The sequence below is a fragment of the Onychomys torridus genome, chromosome 13, assembly GCF_903995425.1.
Source record: "Onychomys torridus chromosome 13, mOncTor1.1, whole genome shotgun sequence".
Lineage (NCBI taxonomy): Eukaryota > Metazoa > Chordata > Mammalia > Rodentia > Cricetidae > Onychomys > Onychomys torridus.
In genome coordinates, this window is record NC_050455.1 from 69,265,705 (window position 1) to 69,292,637 (window position 26,933).

Genomic DNA, 26,933 nt, shown 5'->3' on the forward strand with positions numbered 1-26,933 from the left:
ATGAAGTAGATATGGTCTGAGCTCTTTCTGTTCCTAAGGCAGTTTTCCAAGCATTTAAGCTTTTGTCTGAAATTGACTTCAAAGGTTGCAGAGTTCTTAAGAACAGTCAAACCCACTGTTGAAGAAGTACCATGCGGCACTTACCAGGCCACCTTACAGCAGCCACATGGTGCAGGTATTTTCTGTCAAGGATAAAATGTTAATGAGAGCCTAGGCATGGGGGGTCCAAAGCCTGATGCTCAAACTGTGATTAATTGGGCTGGGGACAGAGCAGGAGGATGAAGTCTTAAGTATAGCTGGCTAGTTTATTCCAATCTCCTTGTTATCCTCAATGAACCTTGTGAATGGCCTGCTGGCTCCCGTCTCTGAACTTGCTTTATCCAAGCTCACAATGGGTGGACTACTGCCAGTACGTGTCTTGTCCACCCCGCCAGCCATGGCACCCAAAGGCGGGATGGCACCTCCGCCTAGACTTACTGGGAGCTGAGGGATGCCTCCATTCTGGATGACAGAGATTTCATTGTTTTTCATGGCAAGTCCATTGGTGATGGCAGCGGCATACTGGTTCCAAAAGCTGGGGTCAACATTCATTGCCCGAGCTGCCAGGTCCTTCTGGAACATCTCAGAGAACTTCAGAGCGTCACCACCAAGCAGGGCCATGGGGTTTTCCACAGACAGGCGGCGGCCACGCCTCGCAGGTGCATTGTTCCACATGTGGGTGCCCATGTGTACCTGTGGGAGACACAGAGAGACGAGCTACAAGTAAGCAAGTCTAGGACTGTTAGGCAGCAGTGTCTTGGTTTCAGTGTTTCATGTTATGTACACACATTCTAAGCATTAGCCCCGGGGTCAACAGAATGCAGTCAGGTGAGCTCTCCTGAGCACCTTGTACTATATACACAGTATTTCATTCTGTGAATATAAAAAGCAAAACCAGCATGTAAATAGACAATTTTTTTTAGACACCAACACCCTCCTCTCCCTACCCCCGCCAAGACTGCTAGAGAATGTTCTAGAACTTAAGAATCAAGGACCTTTTCCACTGCTTCATCCATTGCCCACCTCAGTGTATGCATATGGAGGTCAGAGGACAACCTCGTGTTATTCTTCAAGCATGGTCCATTTTTTTTTTTTTTTTTTTTTTTTTTGAGATAGGTAGGGTCTGCTACTGGCCTGGAACTTGCCTAGCAGACTAGACCTCAGCCCCTCCCCAGGCCCCCCACCCAGCCATTTTCAAGCTTGTAAAAGGTCTTGCCCTGTCTCTCTCTTCTTTTGCTTTCTCTCAAACAGGACAAGTGAGTGCTAAGGCCTCCTGGGCCATCTGGAGCAGGAGCATCTTCAGGAGGCTCCTGTTGGGCCAGCACTGGTCTAGCACAGAAGCCACAGGTATTGGCTACCAGCTTTCTCTAGAGAGGCTTCTAAGACCTGGACAAGTAGCTTCTGTCTGTCTGAGGCGAGCAGCATAGCCAGGAACATGGAGCAGCCTACAGCAGCTGCTGCGCTTGGTCTTAAGTGGGGATGCATATTTCACATGCTGGGAAACTCCTCACCTGGTGTCCCTCCCAGGGCCCTGTCTGTAGTCACGCAGATGATAGAAGATTCTAGAACTCAGAGCAAGTCTCATCTGTGCTATATGCTAAAGTTTAAGGATCAAGTTTATTTTGTTTAAGGACCAAGATTCAAGAAGATTGTGTTCTGGGCCTGCTCACCAAGTGTCTGCCATGCCCAAGGCCCTGGAGCAGGTGGATACCATCAGAGGAGCAGGTAGACAAGAGCCCCCTGGGTGGAACATGGATTCCTGCTTCACTTACTGCTGCTTAATAGGATGCATGTGTAAAAAATGTACACTACCCATATACACATGCACACACTCTATACATTCATGCTGTGTATGTACAAACAACCCACTCTGTACATGTGTATACATGTGTATACAAAGTGTAAAGACAGAATCTCTGCCTGGACAAGGGGTGCAGGGGCCATCCATAGGTGCCATGTGGCTTGGCTACAGCCTCAGGCCTGTGGCCTTCTTACCTTGAGATTGCCCTTGGTGGTGAAGGCCCTGCCACAGATGGTGCAGCCAAAGGGTTTCTCCCCAGTGTGGGTGCGTTCATGGATCTGCAGGGCACTGGCTGAGGAGAAGGTCTTTCCACATGACTGACAGTTGTGCTGCTTGGGTGTCCGGCGTGGTGGGGGTGCCAGCATGGGTGCCAGGCCAGGGCTCATCACTGTCTGGGGCCCAGTAGGGACCTGGACTCCGGCTGGTAGGGCTGGGTTCTCACCCAATGCGATGGCCTTGCTGTGGCCGTTCACTTCCATTTTGATCATGGTGGGCGCAGGGCTGGAGGCCAGGCTAGGCGCACTGTGGCTGGGACCTAGAGTAAAGTCGGAGTCAAACACCTGAGAAGGCAGCTCTTTCAACTTGTGCGTCAGTAAGTGCTGTTTTAAGTTACCCATAGTGGAGCAGCCTCGCCTGCAGACCGTGCAGACAAACGGCCGCTCCTTGGTATGGCTGCGGTGGTGGATTTCCAACGCGCTTTTGCAAGCAAAGGGCTTGCCACAGACACCACACACAGTGCTTGCACACTTACCCCGCTCTCTGCTCAGGAACAGCAGGCTGAAAGGGGCCTCCTCCTTGATGATTGGCCGCCCAGGGTGGCCCGCTGTCAGGTCCAGGGCACCTCCATTTCCTGGGCCGGGGGGTGGGCTGTCCAGCCTTTCAGTCTTCAATGGGATCTCCTGCGGGTCCTCCTGGTGGCTAAGACCCGGTGACTTGGAACGGAAGCTCTCGCCATGACTGTGAGCAGGTGACAGAGCCTGGGAGGATGAGGACTCAGATAGAGCCGGGCTGCCTGCACTGCGGCTCTCCAGGTCACCCACGGCAGATGAGGAATCATTACTCAAGCGGTCACTTTCCCCAGACCCGTTTTCCACTGACTTCAAGCCGGCCAGTTGCTGGCAGTTCATGACTGAGTCAATCATTTTCATCTGATTCTCGAGGGCAGCGATGCTGGAGATGACAGATGGGGGTGAGGGTGGACAGGACCCCGAATAGGAGAGCAGTGGTTTGGATGAGTCACTGGCCATGTCCTTCAGCTCCGAGTCCTCCTCCATGGAGTTCTCGTCGATGTCATCGTCGAAGCTGCTGAGGGTCTCTGCATTCTTTTCGTCAAAGGGCAGCTCCGCGTCCATGGCCTCCTGGAGGCCCTCGGGCAGTGGCGTGTTCGGGATCTGGCCCCCCATGTGCATGCGGATGTGCTGCTGCAGCACCACTGCATTTGTGAACTTCTTCTGGCAGATGGGGCAGGAGTGCTGCACCCGGAGTGGGGGCTTTGCACGGTGCACCCCAAAGTGTGTCTTCAGGTTGCCTTTGGTGGTGAAGGCACGGCCACAGATCTTGCACTTGAAGGGCCTTTCTCCCGTGTGCGTCCTGTAGTGCATCTTCAGGGCACTCTGGCAGCTCAGCACTCGGTGGCAGATGACGCACTGGTTTGGGTCAGTCATCTTCTTGTCGATGTTCTCCACCAGCTGCTGCAGTTTTGAGGTCTCTGACGTTTGCATAGAGTCAAGCAGCCCGCCGAAAGGAAACTGGGCCTTGAACTGGTCAGAAACAGCTGGGAGACCAGGGCTACCAAGGCTCGTGCACGCGCTGTCTGTGACGGTGGCGGCAGCCGCAGTGGGCAATCCACTGACCTGCCCACCTACCACAGGGGCATCCCCCGTCCTTGTACTTGTGCAAGGCAGGCTGACGGGCTCGGTTTTAGTAAGGGGTGGCTGGGGCGACTCAGGCCTCACTGTGATACCTGACTCAGTATTGTTGAGGCCTGGAGAGAGAGAGGTACATTCGCTGGATGCTGGAGAGGGCCTCTGTGGGGAACGGCTAATAGGAGTGATGCTAGGGGAGTCCGTGTAGTTGTGGGTGCCAGGGACAGTGGGGGGTAGCTGCAGCCCGACTGATGTGGGTACAGTGGGTAGCACTGGCTTGCTGTCCAGCCAGGTGGTCACTGGCTTCTCTGGGGGCAGGGACATGCCATAGGGAATCCCGGAGCAGGTGGGCACATTGTCGAGGTATTCTGGGACAGGATAGGGGTTCATCTGGATGTGGGGGTACTTCTCCTTGTGCCTCTGGAAGTGGACCTTCAGGTTGCCCTTGGTGGAGAAGCGGTTCCCGCAGATGTTGCATTTAAAGGGCCGCTCCCCTGTGTGGGAGCGCAGGTGGATCTGCAGCGCACTGTCGCTGCCGAAGACCTTGGCACAGAACCTGCACTTGTGCTTAAAGAAAGGGTCCTCGGCACTGGCCTTGGGCTCGAACACTGACACATTAGGGGGCTTGCCCTTGCGATGCTTCATAAGAGCCGACAGGGGGTCTAGGGCGTTGGCCGTGGCAGCAATGCTAACCAGCGGGTTGGGGAAGATGACACTGTTGGACGAAGTCTGAGGTAGCAGAGGGTTTGGCAGATTGGAGGCTGAGCTGAGGAGGGGCCCGGGACCCAGGGCAGGGGGCGTAGATGCATTTTGGGGCTGTACTGTGGTGCCCACTGCACTGGATGCTGCGGCCACGGCTCCTGGAGCAGGGCCAGTGCTGCAAGCTGGGTGTGCCCCAGCTTCAGCGGGGCCAGCACTGGTGCTGCAGGGTGTGCTCGTGCCAGATGCAGGCTGTGACAGGTGCTGGGGACCATCGAAGGCCACCGCCGCCGGCAGGGTGGAGCCTGAGCCAGCAGAGGCAGTGGCAGGTCCGGTGGAAAGCTGGAGGGCTGTATGCGGAGCCAGGCCCTGAAGCTGTACAGAGGCTGTTGCTGGGGCGCTGGCTGAGGGCTTCAGTGGAGGCCCGGGCTGGCGACTCATCAGGGCCACCTGGCTGCGGATCTGCTCGATGAGCTGGAGCTGGTGGATCTGCTGCTGCTGCAGGGCTACCAGCTGCTCTAGGATCATGGGGATGGCCACAGCACCCACAGTGCCACCAGTGCCTGCCGTGCCACCCGCACGTGCACCCTGGGAGAACTGTGCCACGGCTACCTTGGTGCTGAGCAGAGTCTCCAGCGTCACGTTGGTACTAGGCATGCCGAAGGCCGCAGGCTCCGGTTGTGGTGGCAGTGCAGGTGGCGGTGGGGGCACACCTGGGCCTGGAGGGCCCTTGTCAGCAGAGGCCTCCACATCCATGGGCTCTGCCTCCTTTGCAGTAGCCTTCACCTCGCTGCCCTCCGTGGGTGCCACCTCCTCTGCCACCTCACTCTCAGTGCGGTCACTGGGCGAGCTGGCGGGAGAAGGTTCTGGAAAGTCCTCGGAGGGCGGCGCTGGCTCATCGTCATGCACGATCAGCACCAGTGGGTTCTTGGTGCAGGTCTTCTTGTGCTGCAGGAAGTCTGCCCACTTGAAGAACTCTGCACAACACTTCTCACACACGCTGGTCTCCTCGCTGCCGCTCCTGCTCTCGCTGCCGCTGTCTGCGTCCTCAGCACCGTCCCCCGGGACGCCTAGGAAACCGAGAGATTACATCAGCGGGGCTCCGCCAGACAGCCGCCCTCCATTTCAAAATTTTGCACATCAGTAAAATCAATATTTTTTATTTTGTACAAATTACCCCACTTCAACATTTCTGACGTCCCAGCGTGTGTGTTCTATGACTCTTTCTAGCTAGCTAATCATTTTCTTAGCACAATCCATCAAATTATGAGGCCCTATCAATCGTGGATACTGCTTCTTAATGAAATTCCATAGAAGCCATCGATTTCCAATATCTTCATACAATCCGCAGCCACCCTGTCTGTTGGGTACAAAGCCAGCCTTCGATGGGCTCATTAGGATTCCCCTTTACCATCGGGCTTCCTCATTTCCAACAAAATTAGAGACGCCTCTGCCAGTTCACTTAACATCGCCGAGCTAATCCGTAACCTTTCCCACTCACCGGCACCTGACAGGAAGCCAGTGTGGTGTGATCTGGGCTCATGGATTCATCAGCTCTAAGCCCAGCTGAGGCAGTGCCTAGCTAACATGATCCTACAGAACCTTTTGAATCAAGACGCATTTATTTCACGTAGGAAATTCAGGCTAACTACTATGATCTGTGGATGTAACAAAGAAGCTGCAAGCACTTCGGTGGATCCGAATGGCGGTGTCCTCCTCTTCCTCTCTGTCTTCTCTTTTCGGAAGGCAGAGGCCTCTACATTTTAGGATTTGCCAGATGGACTATCAATATACACTAGGCCTAAAATGAATCATGTTTAGTACAATTAATCGGCTCTGTCAGATGCAATATTCTTTGGCGAAATGAACTTGAAATTACATGTTATTGTGATTAGCCAAAAGAGTTCGGTGGTTTGTTAACAAACCAGGAATTAAATATTTAAAGTTCATTTATGTTGACATGTTTAACATGAGAATGTTGTAGTCAGACACACTTTTTTGTACCTATTTTCATCTATTCTCATAGAAAGACTTAGCAAATTATATGCTTGCACCATCGTGGAAAAGCCTCTAATTGGTTCCACATGTTTAATTACTGTTGTAGGCAGCTACTTCCTCTGTCTCCCTAACCCTCTTGTGCCGAATAACAACCGTGTTTAATGAACAACTCTAATTCACACCTGATCAAATAAATAGCTGTATGGGAACGAGAAATCGACACCCAGTGACACTTTTGGCTCTGGCTTTTTGGGTCACTGTGGTGGAGAGAGAGGCCCACGGCTGCCTGGTTTTGTGTACCAGCTTGGGTGCCACTGACTAGAAGGTTTGTTGGTTTTTTTGGGGTTTTTTTTGGTTTTTTGGTTTTTTTTCCCAGCTTGCAGATGGAGTGACGGTAACACATCCACTGAACAGAACAAATGTCACAGGCAAGTCAGCTCTTTGTTAAATGTGCAAAGTTGAGGTCGAGAACAAAACATCCTCCAGTCCCATCCAAAAAGACACTGGTGTTCTGACACCAGCACATGGACTTGCAGAAAAAGTCTCTAACATTTTCCTTTTAAGATTTTTTTTTTCCCTTTTTGGGCAGGAGTGGGGGTGCTAATTCAGCACTACGTTGAGCAAAGACATCTGGGTTTTTTTGTTTTGTTTTGTGGTTTTTGTTTTGTTTTGTTTTTTTGTTTTAATTTTGTTCAGGAAACCCCACTGCTCCTCTCTCTGGAAAATGAAATAAAAATATTTTTGTGGCTGGTCTGTTGCTTTCCATGAGGCCATTACTTCCAGGTAATTTATACATGCCTTTAAAAATTATTAGCAGCATTCAATTAGCATTTTCTTAACTGGCTAAGCCATTTGAAGGGGAAAGAAGTTAGAGCTGCAGCCCATAAACCCCATAGACTTTTAAACTAAACTCAGTGCGAAGACCAGGCTGCAGCGAGCAGTCTCATTACTGCCTGGGGAGGAATGGACAGGTATCTGTAATGAGGTTGAGGGTAGCTAGGAGCAAAGACACAGCCGAGTTATACAGCAGAGAGGCACATTAACACAACAAATACTCCATGCTCAACTTTGCTCAATGTATGCAAAACTAATTGTAAACCTCGTTTATGGTTATGCAACAGGGTTGGGAGGCTAGAATTTTTTAATCATTGAATAAACAAACAGACAAAAACAAAAACAAAATAAAACTATGAGCTCTTCAAAATTCCAGTAACTTAATTTTAAAAGTTTTAACAAAATGGCAAAAAAAATTATTTATGGTTTCTCTTTAATTGTATAATGTTCTTCAAAAACATATACATATCATATACACATACATATATACATACATACGTATATAAACCTAATGGACATTAAAAAGTTCATTTGCATTAAGCAGTAACTTAGATGCATAGAAATAGCTAAGCAGGAAGCTGACTTTAAGAAGGGGCTTTCCAACGTGTAAAGCTATGATACAAAAAGTATAATTGTACTTTCTAAAGAAAAGGAAATGCCAACATATTAAAAACTGCTAATGCTTTGAAATATTGTCTATGTACATCTCCTTTAAGAAGATAAAAATGTACAGAAATGTACAATGCACAAAAACTGAAGGTATATATGCTTTGCATTTTACAAAATCAAACAGTTATCTTATTTAAAAAATACCTTTTCTTTACATTAAGTATGCTCCAGGGACAAGTCATTCAGAAAATGCTTAAAAGTGGGCTGACTTAAAGTGCATTCAATATGGAAAGAATTGATTTACATAACTGTAAGTTATGCCTTCACAAATGAACTTTCCCTTATAACAAAGTGTAGTGGGACACAGAGAACCCATGCTTTTCAAAAGGGTCTCGACCCAAACAAATCTCTATTTACCTTAAAGATTTGCATTTTTACATTCCCATTAGTTTTCTATGTGTTAAGTGTTTTAGGGTTCACTTCCAAATACACTGAGGCTGAGAAGGGATCCCCTAGGTAATTTCTTTCTTTTTTTTTTCTCCACAGCAAGGGCTGCTAAATTACAAGTGTTTCTTAGCTGACAAAGTGTGCATGGAATATATAAGTACGTTCTGCCAAATAATGTCATTTTGTTTAATGCAATCTTAAGTGACAATTATCTCAACATAGGGTATTTTGTTCAAAGTAAAATGATCCTCCACCTATACTCCTTCCAAATTGAAGAAGGAAATTGTAAGGAAAAGGCATTCTGACCCTTTGGACCCGTTAACAGTTCTTTATGTTAATGAGCCCAACGAAACCAAGCCTGGCAACAATTTGCTTATGAGCCAAGCTTCATCATGAATTTCACTTTTGGCAAAAAAGTGATCTTTAAAACTACAGTTAGTGAGGGGGAAATTCTTCAAAACAGTTTGCATTTCTTATTTGGGGCAAATAAATTAGAATTACCACTTAACATTTCTGCTGGGATCTGTTCAAAATGCCTGTAAAACAGTCACTTCAATGTTAAGTCTCACATGCTCAAGCTATGGCTGTGTTTCCCAAATTCAAATGTCACAAGACCTCCTTTATAAAAGTTGGAGATAAATAGAAACTTATTAAGATAGACATAAGAATATAAAGAAAAGACTAATGTTGCCTTTATGGAACTGAAATTGCTTGTATATGTTGGAGATGGTTTTAAGCAACAGAACACTCTTTAACTGAATGGATGGTCTGGAAATAACTGAGTAACATAGCAGCAAGAGGACTCTGGGGTGGTGCAGTCTACTGACTCCCAAGAGCACAAGTGCTGACCTCTGGTGTGTTCTAAAGAGAGTGAAATTAAATTATAACCTGCTTTCGACACTGCATACATTAGCGTCTATGTGTGAAGCCGACATTATTATTTGTTTTTCCGTAAAAGAAAACCCAGGCAGATACCCTGACTGCAGTTTCTAATTGTATCACATTGCTGCCAGTGTCCTTTACTCTGCCTTCTTGTGGGGCCAAGATGACCTCTTTTAACCATGTTTCTCTTTAAATCACATTCTGAACTGGCCACCCTGCTAAAAAAGTTATTAAACCACTAGTTAATATTGCTTAAAATGTTTATTTACGGAACCAGAGTCAAGGAGCACACTATTTGAAAGCATAGCGAAAAAGCTTTGAGAAATGTATCAGCAATGCAAGATTTTTATTCTCATTCTTTTCTCTTTCTTTCTTCCTTTTTTTTTTTCTTTTGAGGAAAGAATTTTAAAAACAAGCATTCTAAACATTCTCATCCAAGTAATTTGTATTTTTGCCTGCTGGCTATTCAACAACTAAGATTTGAAACTAACGAGCCAGGGATTAGGCAGGCATTTTACAGTAGGTAAAGGTGACATACACCATACACTAAGTGGAGAAAATGCTAACCAAGTATACTGTCCAGGTGTTGGATCTCCCTCCTGGAAGGCCTTCCTCCTGTTTGGCAGATCAGGGTCATGGTGGCTACCCAGGGGAAGGTAACTACCGGGAGGACACACAGAGCCGTCACTGCCCTGGAAACCAGTCCCCTGTGCTGAGGGGGATAAAAAATAGATTTGTGGTCAAGTTATAGTCACCCCAGAACTTATGGTTCCTAACTCCACCTTGAGGGAGAGTCATGTTTGGGACGGGCAGAGAAGAGGGGGAAGGCCTTTAGCCCCTCAGAGAAGACCACAAGGCAGCTAGCTTCCTGGCATTTATTTTAGAAAAACTTGCATTTTTTTCTACTCCCTGATAATACAGCACGTTTAATAAAGATCTGCCGATTCTCAGTACATCCTCACCTATCACAGCTTCCACTCCTGGTTAGTTTTGGGAAATGACGCCATGCTTTCTCTGTCTTCTAGAACACGATCTTTTCCAGGCCACAAGTGAGAAACATTGCAGTGTATAAAGATATTTGAGATGCCAAATAAACACACTTCTTAACAAGGCTTATTTTCATTTTCTCTTTTCAGAAGTGTCAAGAATTCCACCCATTACCAAACAGCAGTAAAATTGCTGATTTATTGTTTCCTTTATTTTGCTACACTTTAGTTACATTTTTTAAAATTCAGTACAATTAACAAAGGGCAAAGAAAATTCTCTTCTTTAACTATTAACTTTAAAATACCAGGTGGGTCTTACGGACAGGAAACCCTACTTTTTCCTTTGTCTTTCCATCTCTTAAAAATGTAGCAAGCATTTCTCAAGTTTTCCCAAACTCTTAGGAGACACTTATTTTCTTGCAAATTAATTCTTTTTAACTCCTTATGATAGCTTTGAATCCCATAAAGAAAGATGAATTATCACCATACTGAGCCCAAGCTGTGTCACAGGAGGAGACAAATAGAGACCCCCACTGTGTTTAACAATGTAGAAGAAATTCCAGGCGCAAAAGAAAAATTTCTGTCCTCTTCCCCTAGACCTGGAAAGCGTGTGCTCACAGAGCTGAACGGTGGAGGGCAGTCTTGCTATGCTCAGCGCGGCACTGACCCACGAGCTCCCTCTTACTCAGTGGCCCACATCACAAATTTGTTAAGTCACAACCACCTGTGGCACAGGCCCCAGGCGTCTTCTGTTTAAACTGGTTCAGTTTTAATCTGTGCAGTGAGGCTCCCGGGACAGAAATACTGTCCCTTTATGGAACACGAGGTTGAGGCTGCAGTAGCGCACACAGTCACTTCGATAGAAAGATGTTTGTTGCACTTCAAGGCTTGCACAATCGCCCTTTCGTCCAGCGGTCATGCTATACTCACGCTCACGCCACTGTTTGTGTTTCACAAAACACACAGACCTGAGACTCGTCAGCAGAAGCCAGCTATTCTGATCATAATTTGGTGAGGGGCTGCTGAAAACAAGGTTTTGATAAGTCACTTCAGGTTAAGGTGGTGAGCGGTTTAAATAGAGTTCTCCAAGATCTGATACAAAGGATTCCACATCGTTTTATGGCAGTCCTCCTAGAAAGTGTCCATTCCATCACACAATCCACTATCAGAGCACGCACAAACCCTCCCATCCCCCCATCACTTAGTGGGGGGTGGGGAGGAGGGAGAGATCGAGTGAACAAGCAAAATGGATTTGGTTCAAAAACTGCCTCCCTCGAAATAGCCCCAGTCACACTGCAACTAGGAAAGAAAGAGACTGAGATCACCTGTGAGCATTAGGCTTCAGAAACCTGGGCTAGGTAATGACATCATTCCCATCAGCTGCTACTATTTCATGGTGGGAGAAATTTGCATACAAGCAGAAAGTCATCCAGGAAAAGCCACCACCCACCCCATGATGCCAGTGACTCTGCATGTGTACAGAATACACAAGACTATTATCAAACAGCTCCGTCTGAGGCCACTCTGAGGACCTGTAATGCTGAGGAATGAGAACAGAGTGCCCTGGCACCTGCAGGGTTAATTAAACCGTTCAAAAGGTAATGGCTACACAAAAGCAAGCCAGTTTCTCTTCTTCCAAGAGCCATAAACACTTGCGCTGAACTGGATGGCATTTGATCAGCTTCCACTGCACGGAACAAACTCAAGGGATCTCTAGTTAGCACGGACTCGGAGTTCACACTTAACAGTGGTGAGTCCTGCTGCCAAGGTCAACAGCACAGATGCACTAACTGTATTACGAGCTTGACTTCTAGTGGCCGCCAGTGGCAGGGTGAAGCAGGCCAAGGCTTGTCACAACACTCCTAAGGACTCACCTTCGGGGAGAGAAGGCGAAGCTGGCCGGCATTCTGCCACCCACCTTTCCCAGGACCACCGTTTAAAAAGGCTCCATGCCATATCATGAAGTCACCATGATCTCAAAGAACGCAAAAGGGGCTGAACCTCCCAGAGAATGCAAAAAACTAGGCTAGAGGTGAGAGGAAAGGTCCACCCTCAAAGGAGAAAGCGCTCGGGTACCATCAGCTCCCTTTGGTGGCCAGAACCCCTTACCTTTAATTAAGAAACAAATCAATCTTAGTCTCAAGCACAAAGGTCATCCCATTATTTTGTTAAAAAATGCATTTTTCACTTTCTGGAGCATGGCTTGCCTTGTTTGTTTGGCAGCCACACAGTTAACTGCATCTTAAATCATAACTGTGTTGAAATTGCAAGAGAAAACCTCAGAATACTTTTAAAACACTTGTTAATGTAATTACTAAAATTTCGATTTTCACATAGACTGTATATGAAATGTGCGGTAACTTAACACACACTGTAATTACAAAAGTGTCCCACCCGTAGTAAGCAACATTAGCTCACATTCACTGGTGTTCCTTACACTGGCAACTAGTTAAGAAATCAAGGAGGAAAAAAAACAAAAAACAAAAAACCTAGTAAACCAGTAAAGGAAAAGAGTAAAAGGAAGGCCCTTCTTTTATCATATTGTTTTTTAAAATGACACTCAAAACTATGTCGCTGCATTAAAAGATGGTGAAAAGCCCATGAGCAGCCTAAAGGATTTTTAATTTACTTACACAGACCTTGTCCCAATACTTACACATAAGAATGCTAAATTCCAGCTGATGGTCAGTTCACAGGACAGAGATCTTGGCTCTGTTTGCTGCATTCCCCATTCCCAAAGAAAATGTTCTTAAGGCTACCGGGAGATGGACGGTAGAGCTGAATATGAAATCTGCCACTTTTGTCTTGTTTCCACAGTCATTCTGGATACAAAGAAATCATCAGCTTGCTAAGTAATTCCTGCTGCTCCTCCACACCTTTCCCTTCCCCACTGTCTGAACACATCCGAAAACCCTGGATGACGCATAGTCTTTGAAAAGTTTACAATACATCCTTCTAAAAATTCCCTAACTCTTGTCTCATAATCAGCTCTCTTTGAGGTGGAATTAATTGGCACCCATTTTAGGAGTACACATTTTTAAACAGGCTAAGTTTTTGAGCGTTATTTTAAAAAGAAATGTTTGCAAATTCTCCCCCCCCTCCCCCTTCACTTACTTTCTACCTTTCATGTTTCAGAGAAAACAATCTGCCTGTGGTTGTAAGAAAGTGGCTTCTGTTCGAGCCCTTTTGGTATGCTGAATTGTAAATGCGAGGGGGGGGGGGCTGGAGGCAAACCCTGCAGATACAGATAAAAGAAAAAGAGATCTCCTAGTTGAGCACTGGAGGCTTTCTCTCCCTGAACTTAAGCAGTCTATGAATTCCACCCCTTAGTTCTTATGTCGCAGACTGGCCACATTTGAAAAGGTTTTTAAGATAGCCATATACTGTAAACTGGTAGAAAATGAAAACACCGTGAAGTTGTTAATGCCCACACAGAAGATGCATCCTCGAAAACTGTTTTAAATTACAACATTCTTTTGTTCTTCCTTAAACGCAGACTTTCCCAGGACGGAGAAAGGCGTCTTTAGGGACTGCTTCTTTCTCTTTTGGCCGGCACACAGTTGCCACGTCTTTAAAGTTCCTGGTAGGGCTTAAGTGCAACACTGTCACTGAAGTTTTAATTAGTTTTTCTTAGAACAAAAATCTTCAGCTGGCTCAGAGGGTATCATTACAGATCTCACTGAATCCCAAAGCTGCATCACGTTTATTTCTAAAGTGGGAAATCATCACGAATAAGCAATTTAAAAATGACAGTTTCTATTGGGGGATTTACGGTCTCGGTAACTTAAAATAAAATTTCATAACAAGGTAACTCCAGAACTTTCCATAAGGCAGCACTGCTTGTTTTCATTCAGACTTGTCATTCATTCTTTTGGTGCCAAGGTCTGGAGAGAACCAAAGCTGTGTCTCCCCCCCCCACCCCATTGTTTGTCTAAAAACCAAATCCTGAGAAATAAACCATAAAAATGTGGGGTTTCTACTGGAAATCAACATGACTGTGCATCTCTGTTCTCCACCACTCTCATTTCTTGTAACATATGGTATTAACAAAAGCCTTCAATTTTGCTGCAGAGATGGACCTACTGCTTTAATTAACATGTCACACCCAAAGTGATACAAAGGAATCATTTACTCCATTTCTGAAACACTGTAGACTTAGCTCACTTATAACTTCATGCAGCACATATTTGTCTCCCGTGCAGCTAAAAGGAATTAAGAATTTGAAATGACAATGGAGTAATTTAGTTTACACAACCATTTATCTTAATTTTTTAAACCAAACTACTCTTCTTGGTTATCTTAGAGTTAAGACAGCATGAGTACTCCTTGACTTCATAAGGGAACAGAGTATCTTTTATGCTCCATGAACAATCTGCTTCAGAACAATTAAATCAGAAAAGAACAAAAACAAAAACAAACCAAACTTGTTTTAATAGTTTGCCTGAACTATCCTTCAAACCCGAATAGCACTTGCTGCTTTGCTAGGGCTCAGCCTCAGACAGGCTATTTTTGGCCTGTTGCAAAATATGATGAGGAACTGTGGCAACCTCGGGATCAGAAGTCTGAAGACTGTAGAAAACAGCCTGGATTACAAACTCCACTCCTGAAAGGATGGAAAACCTGGATACTGGGAAGCCTCGAAATAAATTAGAGCAGCAGCAAGCAGCAGAATTCAAAAGAGAACTCGTAAATAATTGACTATCTGGGGTTTTCAACACTGTCCGGGTTATATATCCTCCGACGTGTTTACACGATTAACTTTACCACACTCACATTTCTGAAGCGAAATTAAAAATGAACAACAGTGCCTCAGCTTGTTAACTGTTAAACACACGAGGTTTTACTCTATTAATTAAAATATGCTTTAATAAAAGGAGACATTGCACATTTTGATAACGACCCTACAAAGCGGAGAAGTATTTACACTGTTGCATTTTAGGGCGGCTGTGAAAGCGGATTTTGAGCTATTCAGGAGCAGCAATAATGAAGCTTTAAAATTCCTCACTGGGATGCAGTGTCGTTCTTTTGAGGGAAAGACTGTCTTTCTCATTCGGCAGAAATAAATCCATTCATTTGATCATGTAGTCATTGAGGGTAATACAAAACAACCCAAGTGTGAGAAATTCTATGTGAAGAAGTAAACAAAACAAAAAAAAATCCATTTCCATGACAAAAAGATTCTTTGTCCCTAATCTACCCAACATATGCAAGCGTTTCTTTTTAGCATATCGCCTGTTCTAATCTTGGCTGACTTGGCTGCAGAGATGCCGGCTCCCTCACCTCACAGCAACAAAAAGACCCAAGGAGTCCCATTTGATTTCATTCATTCCAGGGCTGCTGTGGGCATTTTCTCACTTTCTGCTGCGACGTGCATGCTTTGTCAAACTTTAATGCTGTGTGTTAAACCCTTAAATTCCGTCTATTTGTTACGGTTTTGAGTTTGGGGTTTTTTTTTTTTTGTTGTTTTTGTTTTTGAAGATGGTATTATTTTCATAGCTAACAGATTACTTAGTATCTACCTTTAAACAATTTACAATAGGTTGATCATAAAAAGTTGGCTTTTAAGGAATAAATTATTCCACCTCTAACTAGTTGGGGGGCTCCATGTCATACGCGGCTGCCCCTCCTCGGCCTTCTTACCGGCGCCCTGGGGACCCTGTCAAGGCGCGCCAAAACTGGCGCCCAGGGGTTACGGATTCAGGGTGCCATAAACTTTAGGGTGCCTAAGTTCAACCATACTAAATTCGCATCTTCTCCAGTGTCTAACTTCCGTAGCGCCTGCCCTGCACTTATGGATGGTTCGAGGAGGAAGTTGCTACCAGCGAAGTAACTACGAAGGTATCTCCATCGCCCGATTTCGGTGCATCCAAAAGAGTACGAAAAGGCCGAAGGGAAAACTTGAAATCCACCAGGAACGTGCTGAGGTCCTATCGCATGCACGCACTAGCCCCCGAAAGAAACAGCTGTGCTCGCGCCCCACAATTCCCTAGTCGGCCATTAAGCAAAGGCCAAGAGACATTTACTTCCCACTTGCTTCCGAAAGGGATGATTGGATTTGTCAACGCTCTGGGACACCGCGGGGTTCGCGGCCTGAGGGTCACCGAGGCGGCCTGCTGGCGGTATCCGGGACAGGCAACAGAGACTGGGATCACCGAGGCGGCGTTGGGGCCCCGGGGTAGGCTCCATGCGAGCACCGGCTGGGAACCAGGACGCACGGCGCCGAACAAAGCTGGCCAGGCGGCGGCTTCCAGAGCCCGCGTCCAGCGGTAGGTGAGCCTCGGACGCATCCACGGGTGCTGCGCCCGCCCTGGGGATAGTACTGAGCTAGACCAGGATCCCGGAGCTTCTGGAGGCTCCGGGCCCACCGAAGCAGGGTGGGGGTGCAGAGACCAGGAGCAGCACCGAGGCCGCAGCGCGGACCGCCCCCCTCCCGCCCGCCCGCTCTGGGTAAGCCGGCCTTCGCCTCCGGCCCAGTCGATTCCGGTCCATCCTGGAGCCGGCCGGGCCACAGCTCCGTCCGTGCGCAGCTCCCCAAGTCGGAGCAGAGGAGCCAAGTTTACTTGGCCGGCAACTCTTTTCCACGCCCGCGCGCTTCGATTGAGTACCGGTCCCGCACTCGCTCACGGGAACCAGGGAACTTTTCTCCCACTCCGAGATGCGCGCAGTCGCTCCCACCACCCGCGCTTCCCAACCTGGGTGGGCGCCCCAGAACTCCGGGCCACCCTGAGGTCCCCCGGCCCTCACCGTGCTCTGAAGCCCCGTCCTGCGGCGGTAGCTCCTCGTCCGACTTGAGGTGCTGGGGCTTGGCCTGCTTGCGCCGAGACATGCTGCTAGCGGCGCTCCGGCCCCGTGCGGGGCAGCGGCATCAGCGGGGTGGCCGGCGGGGACAGCGCGGGGTGGGCGCGGGGTGGCCGGGCGGGCGCGGGGCGCAGGGCGCGGGGCGGTGGCGGCGGCTGCGCGGGCCGCGCATGGGGCTGAGCAATTAGGCTGGTGAATAATGCATGTCCATTAGCGGAGGGCCGCGCCGATTGGCCGGCCTCCAGCGGACTCCGGCGGCCTATGCAAATGAGGCCGCTCGCAATTAGCAGCCGCGCTGGCGAGGAGGGGCCGCGGCGCCGGCGGACCTGGGTGCGCGCTGCCCCACGCCGCTCACATCGCCGGCTCCGCCGACCGCGCTCGGGCGCCGCGCTCTTCTGCTGCCCAGGTGCAGCTTCCGCGGGAGGGCCGGGGTGCGGCTTCGGTGGGCCGTGGCAGCGAACCCTCCGCGCCGCGCAGGCTACAAACTTTGGTGGCGTCCGCGCGGCGCCGTCTCCGCCGGCGCGCCGGGCTCGCCCCTTTATAGAGTGTCTGCGCCGTCGCCCGCGCCCCCCCCCCCCCGCTGCCGCCGCCGCCGCCGGGCGGCCCCTCCCGGAGCGAGTGGCCGCGGGCAGGGCTCCGGCCCGGCGCCTTTGTCTCACCCCGGCCGTTCGGGCGCCGCACCGCCTGCGCTCCCGGGCCGGCCGGCCAACCGCCTTTGGTCCTCGGCAGCGGGTAGCCGCGCCGCTCAGCTCGCCCAGCCCGTCCCGGCTCAGGTGCCCCTGTCTCCGGACTTTCTCTCCCGGCTCTTGTCCACTTCGCGGGGTCCTCCGGCGGCCCACCAGGCTCAGAGGCTCGCGGCCGGAGCCGAGTGCGCACGCTAGGGTGGCGGGACTTCGGCAAGACCAACTTTCCGGTTCGGAAGCGGCGCGGGCCGCGCGGCTCCTCCCCTCCCTGCGTTCTCCTCCCCTCTGCTATCCCCCCCCTCCACTCCCCCGGTCCCCACCGACTCCTGAGTGCCCGCCCCGCCTGCCGCCACCACCAGGGCCTCCGCTTCTCCGCGCCCGCCTGCCAGGGCCTCCCCACCACGGACAGCTTAAGTCCAGGGGAAGGAGGGGGTAGCGGGACCTCGGTGCCGCCCCCCTTTTCCGTTCCCGCCGGCTCTGTGGCCCCAGTGCCCACTGTCCAGGCCTGCAGAGTGGGCAACGAGTGCGACTCAAAGTTCCAAGTCCACGAAAGTCCAGCGAGCGGGCCGCGGGTTGTCGGGATTTCGAGGGTGACCTGGGGGGCAGGTGAAGGGGTCGTGCATGTCTACGCCAGCCGGGCACCTTTGGCCAGCTGGCGCAGCGCGCTCCCCGCACGGGTCTCCCCGCCCGCGGTCACGCGAACGCGGCCTCGCTCCCGCGCGCTCACTTGCGCGCTCTCCCACCACACCGAGCACACGCGTCCGCGCGTCCTCCATCCCGGAGCCGCCACCAGGATGTGCCTGCCCCAGGCCTCGCCGCAGCAGCTCCAGGGCCCTTCTCCCCAGCGAGTCTCTTTTTCATTTCTTAAATTTCTTATTTTTGCTGGTGCAAGTGGCCAAGTGTGTGAAGCTCAGATGGCCTCCCGGAGTTTATCCTGGTTTGTTTCGTGGGTGGAGGGTGGGAAAGTAGATTGTGACCCTTCAGCCCCAACGCCCAGCGACCCGCGAGTTTCCCGAAGGGCTAGGGGAATGAGGTGTCTACTGATGGAATCCCCTGCCTCCTCCACAGGACCCCAGCCTGGCTAACTTGCCCAGCACTCCAAAAGTTGCCTTTCGGTTCTAGACTTCGGTTTCCATTGCCTTCTTCCTCTCGCATCTAGTCAACAGTTCCACGAAGCAACAGCTTTGGGCTCCGGGAAGAGCGCAAGAGAACTGTGCGGAGGAACGACGCGCACAGGTTGGAGTCGCCTCCAAACAGCCCCAAGAACCACTTACGAAAAAAATAGTAATTTCTTAAGGTTGGTTTGTTTTTCCTTTTGGTGGAGGGTGTACTCATTTAAGTGAAAAAAAAATTAAATAAAAGTTGTTCGAAATCTCGAGTTCTGTTTTAACACTCACACGCACACGGATGGCATGCTTACCGTTAAGTTATGGGGATGAAATGTCTATGTGTCGCTGTGGCTAGTCACGCGGTGAAGTTCTGAACTCTTGCAGAGTTTGGGGAGGGGGACACAAGTGTCTGGTGCAGAAGAGTTTGGCGACAGAAAGTTTACAACTAGGACTTTGGGGCGCTCGAGGCAGGACTTTTACTATAGAAACTTAAACAGAGAGCAGTAAGGACGAGGATAGAAAATATGGAAGTATTGTGCTGCAGGGCAGGTGTGATGTGTGAAATGAACAATTTTGCAAAATTTATAGAACAATTAAGAGTTAGAAGTTGCAGCGACTTGGAGGGATAGGTTGTCATTAGAAAACACAGGTCATAGGTGTCCAGCCCCTGGCTAAAGGTGCACTGTCTTTTATGGTTCGCTGTGCCCTCTCTTCCTTCCTCTATCCCTCCCTCCCTCCCTTCTGGCACACTCTAAGGGAGAAGCGAAAAAACGGGTTCTCACAAACGTCTGAAGCCTTTCAGGGAGGGTGGATACCACTGGATCCCATAACCACCTGGTCCCCATCAACCAACCCTTCATTGGGTCACTTTAAGTCACTCTTAACCTTTTTCTTCTTGCATGAGGTCCTCTTCAATCCTCTTGCCGCCCACTCCTCCTGATCTGCGTAGCAAGCCGGAATGCTTGTCCAGGTTTTTCTTCCCAGTGTAACTGTTTTTAATTGACTTGCTTTGCATTTTCTATGAGACATAGTTCTGGGAGGATCTGCCGAGTCTCTCCAGTGAAGGCGAGTCCAGCCCTGGCCCTTCTTGTGAAAGGAGTAAGCCCTCAGATTCCAGAGATGTGGAGTGATTCTTGAGTGCTAAGTGAAGCAGGTGGGGCTCAGACAGAAGTGGCCATTGCTGATCTCTCTCTCCAGCCAGCCGGCATGCCGGGTGCTGAGGTCTCCACATTGGATCAGCCCAAGGTGATCTGCCCTGACAGGGTCATGGTGAAGTCTGGCTGAGCTGTGTGGGTGAGCTTGTAGGCTACCTGGCTCACTTGAGGTTGACTCCGCTGGAATTTCGTTGAAAAGATGTCAAAGATGTAGAGGAGAGAACCAGGATGCAGTAAGCATAATAGAAACCTATACAGATTCCCTCCACTGTGGAAGGGCCACACTCAGGTGCATCCCCAAGTGCACCTTTCAAAGATTGGGACCAAGAAGAGGAGTTTGCTTTCTTTCTTTCTTTCTTTCTTTCTTTCTTTCTTTCTTTCTTTCTTTCTTTCTTTCCTTCCTTCCTTCCTTCCTTCCTTCCTTCCTTCCTTCCTTCCTTCCTTCCTTCCTTTCTCTCTTTTTTAAATGTAAAATTGCAAAACAAAAGCATATTCCTTTCTCCTTACCTATTCTTTCCCTCCCTTGCTTTCTAATACTTATATAGAAACCCTTTCATTGTTCTTATTCAGTGTGGCAAATTCGAGGAAAGAGTTTGCATCAGAAGCTTAAATCAAAACAGTATATTGCAAAGTGACAATGTGTTGAGTATTTTCACAGATGAGGCAGGGAGCAGTCTCTCTGACTGTGCCGTGGTTAACGCAGAAGAGATACACACTCCACTGTAGTTAGGCACACTGAACATGAACACTTATCACATGACCCCTGTCTATTAAAATATTGCAATACCTAAGCTCTATTGCAAAAACAAAAGTTGCTTTTCCTCCCTATAATTAAATCTAATTTGTTAATTGTCTTTCCTCTTGCAATGTTGTTTTCATCTTAAGAGGTGACACGTTATTATTTTGTCTGCTTAATGATATTATTTACAAATTAATACTGTATATTTTACATTAATGGAACATATAATTAGGTGTTTGGATTAATTTGTATCATTTCTTCAGATAAAACAGAAAGCCTGTCTGCAAGATTGACTTGACAAGGGGAGTTGAATAGTTGGTTCTGACTTCACAGACACGGTTTATTGAAGATACCTGGCTCCAGAGTCACAGAAGACACTGTTACATAGGTGCACTTCACACTTTGTTTACAATGTGTTCATTTCCCCAGCTCCTTCACACAAAATAGGTATTCAGATATTAGGGGGTTTGTTTTCTGTCTTCTTTCATTCCTTTCGCTCACAAAGCTCCTGTTTTGCTTTGTTTTTCCTACTCCCTGGCCACCTCTCTCCTTCCCTTTGGTTCCTTTCCCACCCCCAACTTAAAAAACAAAAACAAAAATCCAAAACTCCTTTGGGTTAAATTCAACATGATTTTGTGTCTTTAATGCTGTGACAAGTGACCGTTAATTGGTTCTCACTTGAGCAAAGATATTACCATACTAATATTATTATTGGTAAGAAGAGGTAATTGATAACACCACCTGCCACTCTGGGGCAATCACAATGATAAATGTTTCCATCAACAGGAAATCTGTGCTTGGTGTACCACAGCCCAACGCAAACAGCATGTCAAGTGCCAATTATAGAGATGTTGCTTTCCTATTACAGGGTGCTTTTGTGTGTGTGTGTGTGTGTGTGTGTGTGTGTGTGTGTGTGTGTGCGTGCGCGCGCTAGAAAACACGTAGCCAAAAATTGTACTTGTAGGGTATTATTTTTTAAAATATTGTATCTGAGCGTCTGCTCTCCCACTTGAACTTAACTACGGAAATCGGTGCATAGCCATGCCCACACCAGATTCAGCTCAGCCTCTCCTCTGATCGTGTTTTGCAATTCAAAGTCATTGAGATAAATTCGCCCAGATACTTTAAGAGGAGGGAGCCATGTGCTTCGTCTATAAATCCACTCTGTTTCCTGTGCTGCGGAGACTTGCTGCACATTCACCACAGGACACTACGCAGCTTCACTATAGGCATCACGGTGGAGCATTCCGTGGCTTTTTATCACACACACACACACACACACACACACACACACACACACAACTGCGCGCGCGCGCACACTAGCTCACAGCCATCATCTGCATGCCTAGGGCTACAAATGATGTGGAAGTCCTCCTCCTCTGACCACCAAACTTTGAATCTGGGCTGCATGAGGCTGGGGAGGGATGCTTGAACATATATGATTATATAAATAATTCCAGGACTGAAAACTTTGACTTCCCTGCCTGTGGGGAGGCGCAAGTGATTATTATTAGCTTGCATTAATAGATGCAGGCCTCAAAAGGCGAAATCAGCTATTGATAATTGCAAGAAGTATACGGCAGCTACTGTATCGATCGGCTGGCCCCTTATTCCCCTGGTATGGGAGAGATAAGAAGACTCACTCTTTAGTGCAATATAATTTCTTTTGACCTATCTGCTTGCTACAGACTTATGATGAATAGCCGGAGTGGTTAAAGTCCTTTATCACGAAAGTTACCCCTTGATATAATATTGATTCTTTATAACTAGCTCCAAACACAAAAATCAAACTGTCCTCTTGACCATCATCATCATCAATATCATCACAAAGCCTTTGGAATAAAGATCAGCTGCAGCCTGAAAACGCTTTCTGTAATCTCCCTGGCTAATCTTTATTTGCTGATGATGAAAAGAAAAAAAAAAGTGGGGGGGATGTCATTTGGACGAACACTGTATTTATACTCTTACACGTCTTAGGTCAAGGCAGGCCTGTCTCTCTCGGGGAGTGCTTTCGCGGCCATCCTGGTCTGGCATGCTAGGCCTAGCCTGGGAGCTGTCCCTGAGAGCCCTGTCTGGGAAGATCCCAGGGGCTCAAGGGCTCCTCATGAGCTGCCTTGCATTGGAGATAGGATTGGCCCAGAGCCTCCTCCTGATCAGTGGGAAAGCGTCCTCTTCCTGGGTGCTCTGACCAGCCTGAAGCCCTGGCGCCCGAGAGGAGAAGGGGCTCGCCGGGTGGGCTGGCCCGCACCGAGGGGCCGTCAGCCCAGAGGCGACATCAAAGGCTGCCCCTGCAATTCGTGTGCATTTCCCTCAATTAAGGGCATTTCCTGCCCTCTCCGCTTCTCCGCCCGCCCCGCCCCCCGCGCCAGCCTGGCCTAAGGGAGCTGGGGGACCTGAGGTTTGTAGTCGCTTCCCCCAGGAGCGCGCGTGAGGATGCGTGTAAGTGCGCGTGGGCCCGGGAGGAGACCCCACCGAGGATCTATCGAGGCCGAGTTCCGGGCACATCTAGGGGCGTGTTTGGTGGTGGATTTGGGGGAAGGCGAAGGGAATGTACCAATTCCTGCCTTCTGGAGCTTTCTGGGCTTCAGAGTCCAACCTTATAGGCTTCACTTCTGGCCTCCACTAGTGGCTGTCTTTATGGACCCCATGTGCCCCTCAAAAGGCACCTCCATTCAACACACCACTGACTTAGGTCCCTTCCCACCCGCATTTCTGCAACCTACAGATGTCACGTGCCAAACTGGTGGGGGTGGAGAGAGATGAAATGGACTTAAGAAGGTTGAAGCCGCTAGAGCCAAGGCGAGGGGACCACCCCCTGCAGTTCTCTAATTAGTACGGGCGGTAGGTACCGCACTAGGCTGGGAGCACGAAGTCTCTCCCACTCTGCCGAGTTGGCGCGGGTCCCTGGGAGTAGTAAAGACCATAATTTCTGACACTTCCAGGTGGGCAGCGCCAGTAGGTGGTTTCAGTGCCCAGACAAGTTGTCAGTATCGCACCCCTCCACATTTTTTGAGCCAAGAACCACCTCTCCTACCTCTCCAGGTCTCTGTAGAACTCTCCAATTGGCCCCTTGCTGCTGGAACCCAGCTTGGAGTGACACAGAGTCCAGAGCCTGACTATTGCGCAAGGCTGATCTAAGGTCCTTTGGAGACCCCAGGGCTCTTTCTTTTCCCTGTCGGCAGGGGCTATATTAGGATTCAGACAGGAAACCGAACACCACTCATCACGACCGCTTCTAAGAAGTTTTAGAAAGCTGACAGTTACTGAGAAGTAACTCTTTGTATGGTTCTTGGACTTCTCAGTGTCACATTTGTTTAGACTTCAAGCTCTGCCTAAGTTCAGAGATGCAATTCTCCAGAAGGGAGAGGAAGGTGCTTACCACAAGGCCAGGACTACCTCTCCACAAGACAGCCAGTTCCGGGTGGGGCTCCTGCTCTCATTCAAGGTTTACCTGATGCTGGGTTCTGAAGGAAACAGCTCTGTGGTGCGCCAGGCAAGGCCAGGACAGGTTAAAACTGTCCTGTTAGAATCTGCTGGATCTCCAGGAACAGGACATGATATCAAGATAGAATCAACATCGGGACCTGGGCAAAATGAGTTGGGCCTGATTATTAAAGTTGAGCAAGGAATTTCTCTCCAAGTAGAGGAACCAAGTTTAGGTGTGTATGGGGGTGGGGTGGGGCGGGGGAGGGTCTGTTTTCAGAACTAAATTGTTAGCAAGATCCTTACCAGCACCCTTCCTTCAGGATGCTGGCCACTACAGAGAAAAACTTGGCTAAATGCATTCTGTGCTCTGAATTATCAATGCCTGATGCATCAAGACTTTTCTGTTTAAAATAAAACGTAAAGCTGGGGAGGCAGCTCAGTGGTAGAACACTCCCTTAGTGTGTGTGAGTCCCTAGCATCCCTCCCAGGCCCCTCCATAGGAAAAGGGAGAAGTGTAGTTAACACACTGCTGTCTATGAATGTCAGCCACTAGAAAGGACAATTTAAGTGGCCATTTGAGCAGTACTCTAGAACACCCACCAGCACTGTAAACTCCAGACAGCTGGACTCCCCACACTGCTGACAGAGCTTACAGTGCATCTTCAGGAGCAAGGAAGTTTCCAGTGCCCTTTAGTGAGCCACTGAAAGATTGTGGTTTTGTTTTCTTCTAGATGTCTTACCAAGAAAGGACAACTCTGTCCCTCAGCTCAGTGACCCTGCATTATTATTAGCATGTGGCCTTGTCTTGAGGGAAGGCAGCCTCCATGGATATGAGGAAGGAAGGGGTCTTGAGAGTATTCCTGCCACTGTGGCCAAGGAGCAGCCATTTGTTTACCTGTCAGAGTGACATGATGGAGGACAAAATAGAGAAGCCACATCAGAGAAGGGTGGTAGACAAGGGAGTCTGGGAAACAGCTAGTGTGAAAGGCAGGACAGCAGGAGGAGGGGGCAGCCGCTGAAGCTCAGGATAGCTGGGAGAGTCATGAAGGGTAGAGGGCCAGGGCAGTAGCAGGAGGGTGGTGTCCAGGTCCCCTCAACCAGAGCTCCTTCAAGCAGTCCTGAGGACTCCAGGGAAGCGCAGATCCGAGAGCTGTATATCCCCCAGATGACAGGGACACCTCTCTGACTGCACATTCTAGGCTGAAGTTCAGGCAACAGTCTTTGCTGCCTGCTGAGAGCTCCTCCCTGGCATGGGGAGACACCTCCTCCTCGCCCCCGCTCCAGGGAGCAGTCATCTCTGAATGTGTTCGGTGTTTGCTAAACTTAACTTCTGTGGAAACCATTTCTGTTTTCTGGAAAACTTGAGAAAAAGTGACCTTCCATTTCCACACAGTCAGAGGATAGGCAGCATCTCTGCCCGCTCCCACCCCCACCTCCCCCCTGCCCCCACCTCCCCCCACTCCCCACCTCCCACCCCTGCCCCATTGCCAGCACCTTCCCGATTCCCCCAGCTGGGTCCACTCTGTGGTTCTGTGCCAGCACAGGTCCACATGCTCAGCTTTCTGTAGGAGACTTCAGAACCAGGAGGAGCTTTCAGAAAGACTTCCTTGGACCTAACTGTGTGCAGGACTGGATGGGTGTCTGATAATTCAAGTAACGGATATGTGAGTGTACATGCACATAGGTGTTCATGTCATATACACACAGGCCCTGGTTGAATTCCTCATTGCTGGAAACGCTTGCTTCTGTGTATGTGTCTGGGTCTGATGTTCCTGATGCTCAGATTTTGTTTAAGTCCATGTTATCACTAAAGAGCAAGCATGCTGGACTTTCCCATGTGTCCTCTAGCTGCTTTGCTTACTCACTTGTTTGACAAATGCCTTCGGGTAGATTCTGAGATACCAGTGACGTGGCCAAGCCCTGCACTGGTGGAGAAGGAGAAGAATAATATTGTCCATCTTAGTCTGTCAATCTATGTCTGTAAACACATTCTTGATCAGGCCATGTGCCGCATTCCTGCACACACTCTTCCCATTTTCTTCTTATGCAATGATGTCATTACCTTCTTTGGAAGCGATCATCAAGATGAGCCTAACCTGGTCTTCTCTGACAGCGTGTCTGCTATTTCTTTGGTTATCTGAGGCCGGGTACATTTTCTCTTTCAGGAGGGTTTGCTCAAATGATCTAATTTCTCACCCTTGCTGCCCTGGCCTTGCTGGACAATCCAAGTCCATCTTGGGCATCCACTCACCTCTTCTCCTATAAACATCAGACTCACCTGCAACAGTCTGTTTTCACCCTTGACCCAATTTTGAGCCAATGTTGCCTTTGTTCTTGCTGCATCTTCTTTTTAAGAATTATTATTATTATTATTATTATTAGTGTGTGTGTGTGTGTGTGTGTGTGTGTGTGTGTGTGTGTCTAGTGCCCACAGAAGTCAGATGGTGTTAATATCCTGGAACTGGAGTTATAGTTGTGAGCAGCCATATGGGAGATCGGAACCAAACCTAGGTCCTCTGGAAGAGCAGTGCATGCACTTACCTGCTAAGCCAGTTCTCCATCCCCTGGTTGCTTTCTTCTTTTGAGAAAGTATCTCACTATAGACCCTAGAAACCCAGATCTTCATGCCCCTGCCTCCCAAATGCTGGGATTTAGCATGCGACACCGAGCCCAGCATGGACGGTTGGACATTTTTCTTTGAGGAAGCATTCTGAGATGGCACCTACCTTGCTTCTGGGGTTCTTCTGATCTTCTTCCCTCTTCTTTTTATTGTTGGAGATCATGAATGTAGTTGGAAATGATTTTAAAAGAGAATCTTCCACACTTCAAAAACTGTCATGAAGTCATCCTTAAAGTAAGGTCTA

The 26,933-nt window shown here is 48.8% G+C and overlaps 1 protein-coding gene and 1 pseudogene across 2 annotated transcripts; one reads left to right on the top strand and one right to left on the bottom strand.

Moving 5' to 3' along the window:
- Window positions 1–226: 226 nt before the first annotated feature.
- On the bottom strand, window positions 227–17,060 carry Sall3 (spalt like transcription factor 3). 2 transcript variants are annotated; one of them, XM_036205185.1, is made up of 4 exons: window positions 16,905–17,060; window positions 2,592–5,474; window positions 2,035–2,375; window positions 227–732 (listed from the first exon to the last, which is right to left on the bottom strand). In XM_036205185.1, exons 1-4 carry the CDS (start codon window positions 16,984–16,986, stop codon window positions 301–303), a joined length of 3,738 nt encoding a protein of 1,245 aa, XP_036061078.1. In that variant the 5' UTR covers window positions 16,987–17,060; the 3' UTR covers window positions 227–300. The 2 variants fall into 2 exon arrangements, with proteins under 2 accessions (XP_036061078.1, XP_036061077.1); XM_036205184.1 differs by having other exon boundaries at window positions 2,035–5,474.
- Window positions 17,061–19,956: 2,896 nt separating this feature from the next.
- The window catches only part of LOC118594564, a 74,517-nt pseudogene continuing 67,540 nt past the window's right edge, over window positions 19,957–26,933 (top strand).

Excerpts from the sequence above, each read along its gene's own strand:
- Sall3 (XM_036205184.1), bottom strand. The coding sequence starts at position 16,986 with ATGTCTCGGCGCAAGCAGGCCAAGCCCCAGCACCTCAAGTCGGACGAG. Across the intron at positions 5,475-16,904 it reads GGACGGGGCTTCAGAGCACG|GCGTCCCGGGGGACGGTGCT; the intron begins GTGAGGGCCGGG and ends TCGGTTTCCTAG. Across the intron at positions 733-2,034 it reads CCACCAAGGGCAATCTCAAG|GTACACATGGGCACCCACAT; the intron begins GTAAGAAGGCCA and ends TGTCTCCCACAG.